We start from the raw sequence: 13,655 nt of genomic DNA, 5'->3' as shown, positions 1-13,655 counted from the left end.
TCAATCCTTTTGACTCAGCAACATTGATGTAAACAGGAGCATGTGCACTGCCTCCCTTTCTGAAGTCAATGATCAGCTCTTCTGTTTTGCTGATATTGAGGGAAGGGTTGTTTCTCCCTCCTGTACTCTGACTCATCATTATTTGAGAAAGACCCACTACTTGATCCAAGAGGAGAACAAAATCAGAACATAAAATAACAGTCAAGTACAGCCTACAAGTCTGGGAAGAGCAGGTTCATCAGCAAATTCTGGATAAAAAAAAAATTGTAAAAAAATAAACTACTGGTAATTTCTATCTTCTAGTTCTGTTGAAAGCAGGAAGTTCAATTTATTAACTTTGTTGGAATTGCCGGAAACCTACATCATCACTGATGAAGAAGCTATTAACGTAGCAATATTTTTATAACATGCAACTCCAAGGTAGTTGCAGTATAACTAAAGTTAAGGACAACATCTGATATGTATTTGAATACTTTTCCTATTAGTTAAATAGTTTAGTTACATTTGGGCAAATTACAAGGAAGATCAAAGTTGCTTTCCTCTAAAATTTTAAACAAGTATGATATTTTAGTTCACCAATATTTCTTTATCTGGATCTAAAAGATTGATGGTCATTTTTTAAAACACAAATATGTTGAATTCCAGAGATGTTGGCAGAGTCCCCTAGTAATTTCCATTTCATACTCAATGTCAATTTAATGTGACATATTGACTTATTGTATAAGCAAAGTTAGTTTTCTATTTAGGAAAAAAGAGCATTTATCCAGTGAACTTGACCTACGATCTTAAAAAGTTAATAGTCCTCATGTCTCCAGAGATGACTTTATTGCAATTATTTCAAATACAAATCATGTATAAACAAAATTAAAACTGACATGCAGTATATTGTATAAACCACCATGTAACTATCTGTGCACTGAAAAATTCCAGATTAAGAAATATGTCTTTTACGGAGTGATATCCATGATAACACATGAAAATGGAATAACCGTCAAAGCTGAGAGAAGTATATCATGACATCATCCCTTAATGGCCTAGCCCTAATTTTAAGAACAATTATGTCCTTTTGTCCTGGATTCTCTGCAGATGAGAAATGGTAGCAAAGTATCCTACTTTGTTCAATTTATTCAATTCAAAATACCTTTATTCAATTTAAAAAATTAAATGAGCTCAAACTTTTTAATATTCTATACTTCAGAAAACATATGCAACCTGTCCTCATAACTTAACCCTCTTGTTCCTTGTATTATCATAGTGTTTCTCCCATATGCATTTCACCACAGAATTATAAGAAGTGCTAAAACTAGTTTTTCATTCTATCAGACTATCACAATTAAATAGTACCTTTTTAAGAATGAAGCAAAGATAGATTTTAAATCATAGGTGAAAGTTTTTAAAATTATGTGTGCAGTACCGGTTCAAAAAAGTCAATATGATATGCCATAATAAAACATCCACAGGAAGTTCTTTCCGAGCTTGGAGATGATTAAAGAACGCTTTGTAAGCTAACTTCAATGTGACCAGACTGCAAGTTCATTTCTCATCAAAAATGGATCGAACCATTAACCTTGTATTTTATATAAACATTTTTCAATGTAATTCAATGACCCAAGCCATTTTTATGGAGAACGGAGATAATTCTGAAATTAAGAAGGCCTGAATGAATACAAACATGGCACAATGAGGTTAATTTATGGTTACAAGATAATACAGCAGCTTATCAGCTTGCATGTGGATTGCAGCACTGATGGTATAACTTTCCTAAATCAGCTATGAGTGCTTTTCTTACCACAGTGTCAGTCCTCTTCAGTGTTGTAGCTGGTGGATGACCTTTTCCTTGTTCCTTCAACTTTCGAGCCTCCTCCAACTGAGCCTTAAGTTTTGATGCCAGTTCCTTAAAAAATAAGTTCAAGACTTAGCAGTTAAACCATTCCCTATTTTAGTTAGGTATTTTGAATTCCCTTTTAAAATATAACATATTTATGAGAAGATTCAAAGTAGTAGAGGGGATTTACATTAAAGTGTTTATTTACATTAGCATTTTTGTCATTCTGTTATTTTAGATAAGTAATTCCAATTAAAATCACAATTAACAATTAGCTTTTAATTTTATGAATCCCTTATAACATGGTATGAATTATTTGCACGTTAGCCTGAGTTGGATTAGTTGGAAGTGGATGAAACTCAATGGACCACTGGACCAAAAGACTCCACCGACCCGAACTGAAAAAAGCACAAACAGACTTCGGTAAGAAGAGGTACACTCTATGCACAAAAAGCTTGTCGATTAAAGGTCTATAACTTCAAACCTTGATGATCAAACCAGAATAAAACAGGTAGCGAATGCAAGTCAAAAATGACTGCAATCTTGGAATTTTGCTCCACATTGAAATCCCAAAACATGTAACATAAAAATGGACTCAGCAATGAATCCAAATATCTCCTTTTATACAATGACACAAGAATTTGATGCTAGAATTTCGAGCAACTGGAAGAAATCAAATTGATCAGGTAGCATCTATGGAGAGAAATGGACAACTGTCATTTCAATTTGAGACACATGATGTGGATTGAAAGGCAGAGAGAAGGCAGCTGGCGTAAGAAAGTGGAGGGTAGGGCTGGAGCAAGAGTTGCAATGCAGTAGCAGGATCCAGGTGATGGAGCTGATAGACTAATGGGTGAAGGTTCCTGCCTTTTATCACATCACTTTCCCCTACCCTATCCTCTCAATCTGTCCACCCCAACCCACATTCCTCCCACTGGTTCCCCTCTCACGTCCCTCCCTTTATTCCATGCTCTACCTTCCTCTCCTAGCAATTCCATCACAGAGACATCAAGCATTACAACATAGAAATAGGCCCTTCAGCCCATCTAGTCCAAGCTAAACTGTTGTTCTCTGTAGTCCCACGAACCCACAACGAGACCATAGCCCTCTATGGTTCTCCCAAACATGCACTTATCCAAACTTCTCTTAAATGTTGAAATCAAACCAGCATCCATCACTTCCACTGGAAACTTGTTGCACACTCATGCCAGCCACTGAGTGAAGAAGTTTCCCCCCTTAGATTACCCTTTAATATTTCACCATTCACCCTTAACTTATGACCCCTAGTGCTAATCCCACACTATTTATAACCCTCATAATTTTTTTAATCTTCAACAAATCTCCTTTCATTCTCCTACACTACAGGGGAAAAAAAGTCCTAACCTATTCAATCTTTCCCTATAACTTAGGTCCTCAAGATCAGCAACAACCTTGTAAATTTTCTCTGTACTCTTTCAGTGTTAATAATATCTTTTCTGTAGGTATGTGACAAGAACTGCACACACTGTAAATTTGGCTTTACTGATGTCTTACACAATTTCAATATAACATTCCAACTCTTGTTTTCAATATGTTGATCTATGCAGACCAACATGCCAATTTCTCTCTTCACAATCCTATGTACCAGTGATGCCACATTTAAGGAATTATGAATCTGTATTCCAAATCCCTTTATTCTACCACAATCTTCAATGCCCTACTATTTACTCTGTTTGTCCTGCCCTGTTTTGTCCTCCCAAGGTGAAACTCCCTACAAGTGATTTCACTAAATTCCATCTGCCATTATTCAGCCCATTTTTCTAGCTGGTACAGATCCCGCTACAAGCTTTGATAGTCTTCCTCAACGACCACTACACCCCCAGTTTTGGTATCATTGGAAAATTTGCTGATCCAGTTTACCATATTATCATACAGATCACATATAAATGGCAAACAATCCCTGTGGCATACCACTTGTCACAAGCCTCCAATCAAAGGGGAGGCTTGTCACAAGCCTCCAATCTACTACTGCTCTGTGGATTCTCCCACTAAGCCAATGTTGCCTTCCTGAATGCCAAGCAACTGAACCTTCTGGACAATCCTCCCATGCTGGACTTTGTCAAAGGCCTTGCTAATGTCCATGTAGACAATGTTCACTACCTCTCCCTCATCAACTTTTCTGGTAACCTCCTGAAAAAACTCTTAAGATAGGTTTGATACAGCCTACCACAAACAAAGCCATGTTGACACTCTCTAGTCAGCCCTTATCTATCCAAACACTTATATACCCTGTCCCTTAGAATACCGTCTAATAATTTACCTATTACTGATATCAGGCTCACTGACCTACAACTTCCCAAGTTATTTTTAAGATTCATTTTTGACACCTCACCCTTGTCTACGAACATCTTAAATGCCTCTGCCAGGACCCCTGTAGTTTCAGCAACAGCCTCCCACAAAGTCTGAGGAGAAAGCTTGTCAGGTCCTGGCAAATTATCCACCCTAATTTGCCTCAAGCCAGTAAGCACTTGCTCTTCTATAATCTGGATATGGTCCAAGACCTCACTAACTGTTTTTCCTTTGTTCTATACACTCTGTCTGTCTCCCAGAAAAAATCCATTTGAATCCATTTCTTTTAGCTCCTTGCATAGATGACCAGACTGATCTTCAAGAAGAACAATTTTGTCCCTTGAATCATTTTGCTCTTAGTACATCTACTATGGTAGCATAGTGGTTAGCATAATGCTATTACAGCATCAATTGTATGATCGGTATCAATTCCTGCCACGGTTTGTAAGGAGTTTGTACGTTCATCCTGTGACCGCATGGATTTCATCTGGGTGCTCCAGTTTCCACCCATATTCCAAAAACGTACGGGTTAGGGTAAGTGAGTTGTGGAAATGCTATGTTGGCGCCAGAAGTGTGGGAACACCTGAGGGCAGTCCAGCACAACCCTGGCTAATTCGATTTGACTCAAACCACCACATTTCATTGTATGGCTCGATTTACATGTGACAAAAAAGGCTACTCTTTAATCTTTATCTGTAGAAGCCCTAGGGATTCTCGTTCACCTTGTTTACCACAGCAACCTCATGCCTTCTTTTAGCCCTCATGATTTCCCTCTTAAGTGTTATCTCGGATTTTGTTTACTTCTCAATGCATCATTTGTTCCTCGTTGCCTATACCTAGTGTGTACCTTCTCCTTAACCAGGGCCTCAATATCACTCAAAAGCCAAGGTTCCTAAACCTGTTAGCCCTAGCTTTTATTTTAATTGGGACATAGACTCAGTGGCAACTTTATTAGCTACACCTGCTCCATACTGCAAATATCTAATTAACCAATCATGTGGCAACAACTCAATGCAGAAAAGCATGCACACAAGGTCAAGCAATTCAGTTGTTCAGATCAAAAATCAGAATGGGGACTTTAACTGCAGAATGATTATTGATGCCAGACAGGGTGTGATGAGTATCTTAGAAACTGCTGATCTTTTTGGGATTTTCACATACAACAGTCTCTAGGGTTTACAGAGAATGGTGCAAAAAAGACATCCAGTGAGCAGCAGTTCTGTGGGTGAAAATGTCTTGTTAATGGAGGATAATGGCCAGACTGGTAGAAGCTGACAGGATTGTGACCGCAACTCAAATATCCACATCAGAACAGTGGTATGCAGAACAGCATCTCTGAATGCACATGTCAAACCTTGGTGGATGGGCTATAGCAGCAGAAGACCACAAACATACACAGGAGGAGGTACCTAATAAAGTAACTACTAAGTGAACAAACTCCAAATATTTCACTTATCAACCATTCCTATGCTAGAAAACAACCTATCCTAATACATACCTGCCAGATGCTTTCTGATGCCATCAAAATTAGCCTTTCTTCAATTTAGAATCTCAATCCAAGGACCAGTCCTGCCTTTCTCCATAATTATCTTGAAACTAAGGAAATTATGATCACTAGCTTTATGGTGTTCCCCTACACACATCTTCTATCACCTGCCCCGTCTCATTCCCTAATAGGAGATCCTATAATCGCAGTCTCTCTAAACAGTACTTCAATATATTAAGGAATGTTTCATGAACACATTTGATAAACTTTATCCCATCCAGTCCTTATAAAGTATGGGAGTTCCAATCAATATGTGAAAAGTTAAAAACATCTACTATACAACCATATTTTTATTGCAACTTGCTGCAATTTCTCTACAAATTTGCTTCTCTAAATTCCACAGACTGTGTAGCCTATAGAATAATCCCATTAGCATAGTCATCCTTTTCCTATTCCTCAGTTCCACCCATATAGCCTTAGTAGAAAAGCTCTTCTGTCTGAATACTGCTGTGACAATTTCCCCGACTAGTAATGCCACCCCTCCCCCTCTACCATGTCAAAAACAACAGAACCCCAGAACACCGAGCTGCCAATCCTGCCCCTCTTGCCCTTCGATAATAGCTACATTATCATAATTCCACATGCTGATTCAAGCTGATTCATTTGCCTAACCTACAATACTCCTTGCAGTGAAATAGATGCAGCTCAGAACATTAGTCCCACCATGCTCAGCTTTTCAGGCCAGGAAGGCTTAACATCTACTTTCCCCACAACCACTCAACTAGCTGCCCTGGCACTCTGGTTCCCATCCCCCTGCAACTCTAGTTTAAAATCACCCAGAGCAACGCTAGCAAATGTTCCTGCAAGAATATTGGTCCCACTCCAGTTCAAAATGTCTCATTTGATAGATCCCATTTTCCCTTGGAACAGAGCCCTTTGATCCAATAATGTGAAGCCCCCCCTTCCTCCACCATCTCCTTAGTCACAAGTTAAATTGTATTAACTTCCTATTTCTAGCTTTACTAGCATATGGCCAGGTAGCAATCATGTGATCACTACCCTCAAGGTCCCATCCTTTAACTTAGCACCTAACTCCCTGAGCTCATTTTGAAGTACCTTGTCACGTTTCTGCCTATGTCCTTGATACCAATGTGGACCACGATCTCTCACTGCTCCCCCTCTCCCTCAGAATGCTCTGGACCCGATCCAAGATGTCCTCAAGCCTTGCAACATACTATCTGGGGACCTCGTTCTTGTCCACAGAATTGCCTGCCTGTTCCCTAACAAATGAATCTCCTATCTCTACTGCTCACCTCTTCTCCTCCTCCTCTTCTGAGTCAAAGAGCCAGACTCTATGCCAGAGACCTGACTGCTGTGGCCTTCCTCTGCTAGATTGTTCCCTCCCTACAGTATCTGAAACAACATACTTATTATTGAAGGGAATGGCCACAGACATACCCTGCAGTGGCTGTCTATCCCCTTTCCTATTCTTGATAGTCACACAGTGAAATACAAATATTGCAAGAAGTTTTGTTTCGGTATGTATTCAATATATCTGAATATATTACAGATCTTTCTTTGCTGTGTGTCTAAGCATTTGCATCTGTAGGAAAATGGTTCAAAGCATGAAAACTATTAAGAGTTAGAGATATATGCAAGGAAACACGAATATCTAGTTAGAGATGACGAACTACTACTTTAACCTTAAAGGATAGATTGAGCTATATTAAAAAAACTAACTGCTAAGTACAAACACTGGTTTCAATAAGTAAGTCTCCATGCATATAATAAGAGATTAAACTGTAAAATAACATGTTCAAAGACTTCCAAATGGAGTTGATAGCATAGATAACACAGCAATTTTAGTTAAACATAGTGTACAACAACTAAAACTTGAGAAGGACTACAAATTGTTTATTTGTGTTAAAATATTTTAGTTACTGTATTCTAGTCATTTCTATTAACAGTCTTGGCTTTGTCACGCCAATTCACTCTACCGAAACTTACTATGTTTCCCATCAGTTCTGCTTTGATGACCTTAGCACCCAGTTTATTCATTTCTTCCTCACTGAGGGCCGGCACAGTTTCTTCAATCACAGCAGTAGTTCTGGCAGAAACAGAGGCATTACATCATGGGAAGAAGGGATAATTTCCATTGCAAAAAAAAAGTGAATAACTTTTATCCACATTCACAAAACAGCATCAGAAACACACAAAGTCATACCTGGCTTGTACCACTTTTGCAGAATTAAAAAAATAAGAATTATGCTTGATTAATGAATTACACATTAAGATACATAGTAATAATTTTATACTGATTTTTATTAAAACAAGGTCAGCAATATTACATTATATTGTAACAATAAACTCAATAATATATGAAATCCTTTCATAGAATGATTTAAAAAAAAATGCATTGTAGTGTAGCATTTTTCTATTTATCTTAATTACACTCCTGGAACCTCATGGTTTGATTCACTACAAGGATTTCACATTACAGTGCCTACAACAAAATTAAAATAGGAAACAACAAGTAGGTAACGCAGCATCAACAAACAGAGATTGAGCAGGTTCATGACCTTCCCTCAGAGCTAGACAAAACTTTTGTAAAACAAGCTCTAAGATGCATAGAAATGGAGGAAGGGAGAGATGTAACAGCAAAATGGCACAAGGCAAGAGAAGACTGGGAGAAACAGAAAGCAGATGTTGGTATACTGAATATTTCACCAGTATTTCATCAATAGCAACCTTAGCAATAATAGAAAGGTACTGAATATTTATTACACTACCCACTTATTAGTTACCTACCTACCAACACTATTTCCCAAGCCCATTGACAGGAAAACCAAAAATGACCATCTTAAAATTACATGATCAATATCTTTTACTTTCAAATCTCTTACTATCTCTTCTTTCAGATAGTCCTGACAAAGGGTCTCAGCCCGAAATGTTGACTGTACCTCTTCCTATAGATGATGCCTGACCTGCTGCGTTCCACCAGCATTTTGTGTGTGTTGCTTGAATTTCCAGCATCTGCAGATTTCCTCGTGTTTGCATGATCAATATCAACATAGCTTAGGTAAAGGTATCAACCAACTTTCAATATAGACTTAATAATCTGTTTTATAGAACAATACTTAGCAAATTTACTTAGCACACTTAGAAAGGAAATATTGTGAATCATTTCCAGTAATGATTGAAATGATTTCTGCTATCTTGTAGCAATACAAAGAGCACTGAAGGAAGATCCTCCAGCACTTATGTTGTTCCAGCCTCCAGCATCTGCAGTTTCTAATGTTTTCACTCTGCCATCTTAGAAACATAGAAACATAGAAAATAGGTGCAGGAGTAGGCCATTCGGCCCTTCGAGCCTGCACCGCCATTTATTATGATCATGGCTGATCATCCAACTCAGAACCCCGCCTCAGCCTTCCCTCCATACCCTCCGATCCCCATAGCCACAAGGGCCATATCTAACTCCCTCTTAAATATAGCCAATGAACTGGCCTCAACTGTTTCCTGTGGCAGAGAATTCCACAGATTCACCACTCTCTGTGTGAAGAAGTTTTCCTAATCTCAGTCCTAAAAGGCTTCCCCTCTATCCTCAAACTGTGACCCCTCGTTCTGGACTTCCCCAACATCGGGAACAATCTTCCTGCATCTAGACTGTCCAATCCCTTTAGGATCTTATACGTTTCAATCAGATCCCCCCTCAATCTTCTAAATTCCAACGAGTACAAGCCCAGTTCATCCATTCTTTCTTCATATGAAAGTCCTGCCATCCCAGGAATCAATCTGGTGAACCTTCTCTGTACTCCCTCTATGGCAAGGATGTCTTTCCTCAGATTAGGGGACCAAAACTGCACACAATACTCCAGGTGCGGTCTTACCAAGGCCTTGTACAACTGCAGTAGTACCTCCCTGCTCCTGTACTCAAATTCTCTCGCTATAAATGCCAGCATACCATTCGCCTTTTTCACCGCCTGCTGTACCTGCATGCCCACTTTCAATGACTGGTGTATAATGACACCCAGGTCACGTTGCACCTCCCCTTTTCCTAATCGGCCACCATTCAGATAATAATCTGTTTTCCTATTTTTGCCACCAAAGTGGATAACTTCACATTTATCCACATTAAATTGCATCTGCCATGAATTTGCCCACTCACCCAACCTATCCAAGTCACCCTGCATCCTCTTAGCATCCTCCTCACAGCTAACACTGCCACCCAGCTTCGTGTCATCCGCAAACTTGGAGATGCTGCATTTAATTCCCTCATCCAAGTCATTAATATATATTGTAAACAACTGGGGTCCCGGCACTGAGCCTTGCGGTACCCCACTAGTCACCGCCTGCCATTCTGAAAAGGTCCCGTTTATTCCCACTCTTTGCTTCCTGTCTGCTAACCAACTCTCCACCCACACCAATACCTTACCCCCAATACCGTGTGCTTTAAGTTTGCACACTAATCTCCTGTGTGGCACCTTGTCAAAAGCCTTCTGAAAATCCAAATATACCACATCCACTGGTTCTCCCCTATCCACTCTACTAGTTACATCCTCAAAAAATTCTATGAGATTCGTCAGACATGATTTTCCTTTCACAAATCCATGCTGACTTTGTCCGATCATTTCACCACTTTCCAAATGTGCTGTTATCACATCCTTGATAACTGACTCCAGCAGTTTCCCCACCACCGACGTTAGGCTAACCGGTCTATAATTCCCCGGTTTCTCTCTCCCTCCTTTTTTAAAAAGTGGAGTTACATTAGCCACCCTCCAATCCTCAGGAACTAGTCCAGAATCTAACGAGTTTTGAAAAATTATCACTAATGCATCCACTATTTCTTGGGCTACTTCCTTAAGCACCCTGGGATGCAGACCATCTGGCCCTGGGGATTTATCTGCCTTCAATCCCTTCAATTTACCTAACACCACTTCCCTACTAACATGTATTTCGCTCAGTTCCTCCATCTCACTGGACCCTCTGTCCCCTACTATTTCTGGAAGATTATTTATGTCCTCCTTAGTGAAGCCAGAACCAAAGTAATTATTCAATTGGTCTGCCATGTCCTTGCTCCCCATAATCAACTCACCTGTTTCTGCCTGCAGGGGACCTACATTTGTCTTTACCAGTCTTTTCCTTTTTACATATCTATAAAAGCTTTTACAGTCCGTTTTTATATTGCCTGCCAGTTTCCTCTCATAATCTTTTTTCCCCCTTCCTAATTAAGCCCTTTGTCCTCCTCTGCTGAACTCTGAATTTCTCCCAGTCCTCAGGTGAGCCACTTTCTCTGGCTAATTTGTATGCTGCTTCTTTGGAATTGATACTATCCCTAATTTCTCTTGTCAGCCACGGGTGCACTACCTTCCTTGATTTATTCTTTTGCCAAACAGGGAGGAACATTTGTTGCAGTTCATCCATGCAACCTTTAAATGCTTGCCATTGCATATCCACCGTCAATCCTTTAAGTGTCATTTGCCAGTCTATCTTAGCTAATTCACGTCTCATACCTTCAAAGTTACCCCTCTTTAAGTTCAGAACCTTTGTTTCTGAATTAACTATGTAGTTGATTTGTTTTTAAATAGACTGAGATGGGATTCATGTTAATGGCAAGAATGTAGAAATAAAAGTCACATGTTAGAGGCTGCAGGGAAAAACTGCCATATTGACTTCATCATCTCATGTACATGATCCTGAAAACCCTTGGTTTTCCTATTATGTGATTATTACTGTTATTTCTTATGTAGCATATTACTGTCTACATTACTTACACATGCTTAGCTTACTCAATCTTCAGATGTGAAAATGGTTTTCTGCAGCCTCATTTGAAACAAATGTGACAGAATGACTAGATGAGATTTACTAAATGTTGCATTTGATATCTTTTGAATCATTAATAATCTTCTACAATAACAGGTAACCTTTTGATTTTTTTTCCAGAAATGCTAATTCTGAATAGTTAATAACCTTAGTTTTAACAACTTCAAACTACTCCTTCAAATTCAAATTAGCTTTGGTTTAGCTCCTTACCAAAATGGGAGATGATGCCACCTTCCCAGCTGAATGTGCTCTAAGCTCTTTCACATATGATCCTGGTGTGTTAGCCCCAGTAACATAGACTAGAATGATATGAAAGAACGAGAGAAAATCTGCAAATGCTGGAAGACAAAGCAACACGACAAAGCAACACAAAATGCTGGAGGAACTCAGCAGGCCAGGCAGCATCTATGGAAAAAAGTACAGTCGATGTTTTTAATTCCACTTCCCATTCCATTATGTCCATCCATGGCCTCCTCCACTGTCGGGATAAGGCCACGCTTAGGTTGGAGGAACAACACTTTATATTCTATTTGGGTAGCCTCCAACCTGATGGCATAAACATCAACTTCTCAAACTTCCAGTAATGCCTCCACCCCCCCTTCACCATTTCCCATCCCCTTGCCCCTCTCTCATGTTATCTCCTTGCCCACCCATCACCTCCCTCTGGTGCTCCTCCCCGCCCCTATTTTTCTTTCTTCCATGGCCTTCTATCTCTTTCACCAATCAACTTCCCAGCTCTTTGCTTCATCCCTCCCCCTCCAAGTTTCACCTATCATTTCACCTGACGTTTCTCTCTCCCCTCCCCCCACCTTTCAAATCGACTCCTCAGGTTTTTTTCTCCAGTCTTGCCAAAGGGTTTTGGCCCGAAACGACAACTGTACTTTTTTCCATAGATAGTGCCTGGCCTGCTGAGTTCCTCCAGCATTTTGCGTGTGTTGCAATGATATGAATGATGTCAATTTGAGGTAGGGCAATTTATACAATACTCATCCAAGATTAGTTTTTAAATAAACCACATTTTAAATGTAGCATAAACAGAATTCCAGCAAGGGAAGACATTACTAAGATGACGATGTGCCAAATTGTACTAATCCAGATGTTGACTCCATCAATCTTGGCTCTAATCCTGCCTATTCAAGTTTAAGCATTTCAATCCACAAAGTCAAATCTATGCCGATTACATTTGCAACAAAAAACATATACCACAGTTGCACAAGGAATAGTAAGTGGGGAGGGAGGCTTAGAGAAACGTTTTGAACAACCCGTTATAAAGTTAAAGTCGGGAAAACAAATGACAAGTAATAACGGTCCATCCCTAACTGTACATGAAACACAGTAATTTGTGAAGCCATTTCACAAATCAGGTGTGTGGCTCTGGAGCCACACCTAAGATGGCAGAATTAGTTGGTGGGGGGGAATATCCATCTTTCTGAGCAACCTGGTAGTTCCTTGGTAAGTCTTGCTGAGCTAGCTGTTTAATTCAAAGTCCAAAGGTTCAAAAGTTCATTTATTATCAAAGCATGTATCCATATACAACTGTGCAATTTGTATTTCTCCAGATAGCCACAAAACAAAGAAAAATACATGACAGTCATTCAGGGAGAAACATCAAACACCACCCCCATACAGAAAAGAACGGCATCTCAATTATCAACCCCCAAAATACCCTACCCCACACAAAACGGAACATCGACCCCCCCTAAAAACCCTATCCCCACACAAAAAGCTAACAGAACACAACAGAGCATTCACCCCCAAACACCCTCACCTCGCACAACAAAAAACAAAAAAAACGGGCTGTTAAGAAAAACACAATATAAAAACCATGCCTGAAAAAGTTCAGTCCATAACTGCAGAACCACGATACCATCCTCCAATATCACAGCAAGCCACACAGCAATAGGCCACCATCAGACTCTTTCTCCAGCAGCGATCAAAAGGCAGGCAGTCGGCGCTGAGACCTTCGCTAGCATTCTGCATTCACCTCAATGTCTCTGTCTTCCCCAACACTTTAATCGGCAATTAATGGATGCTTTAACAGCAAAACGGAATCGAACATCAGCTCGCACCCTGCCTCAAAATTTCTTTGCATCGAGGCCATCTTGAGTATGTGCTCACTTCCCAGAATCTTTTCAGAACCAGCAAAGCACTGGATTACTCAAACGATCTCCAAGCTGTAATTTGCAGGCTCTA

The 13,655-nt window shown here is 39.7% G+C and overlaps 1 protein-coding gene across 2 annotated transcripts in view; it reads right to left on the bottom strand.

Annotated features, from left to right (window-relative positions):
* Positions 1–13,655, bottom strand: part of cwf19l2 (CWF19 like cell cycle control factor 2) — a 124,475-nt gene that overhangs the window by 48,841 nt on the left and 61,979 nt on the right. For both annotated transcript variants that reach the window (XM_072263121.1, XM_072263122.1), the window contains exons 9-10: positions 7,647–7,746; positions 1,790–1,894 (exon numbers count right to left, since the gene is read on the bottom strand). In XM_072263121.1, coding sequence (XP_072119222.1) covers positions 1,790–1,894; positions 7,647–7,746 — 205 coding nt within the window. The remainder of the gene's footprint in view (positions 1–1,789; positions 1,895–7,646; positions 7,747–13,655) is intronic.

Source organism: Mobula birostris, chromosome 7 (genome assembly GCF_030028105.1).
Source record: "Mobula birostris isolate sMobBir1 chromosome 7, sMobBir1.hap1, whole genome shotgun sequence".
Lineage (NCBI taxonomy): Eukaryota > Metazoa > Chordata > Chondrichthyes > Myliobatiformes > Myliobatidae > Mobula > Mobula birostris.
The sequence above is the reverse complement of the archived record's forward strand: the minus strand, read 5'-3'. Positions and strand labels throughout refer to the sequence as shown.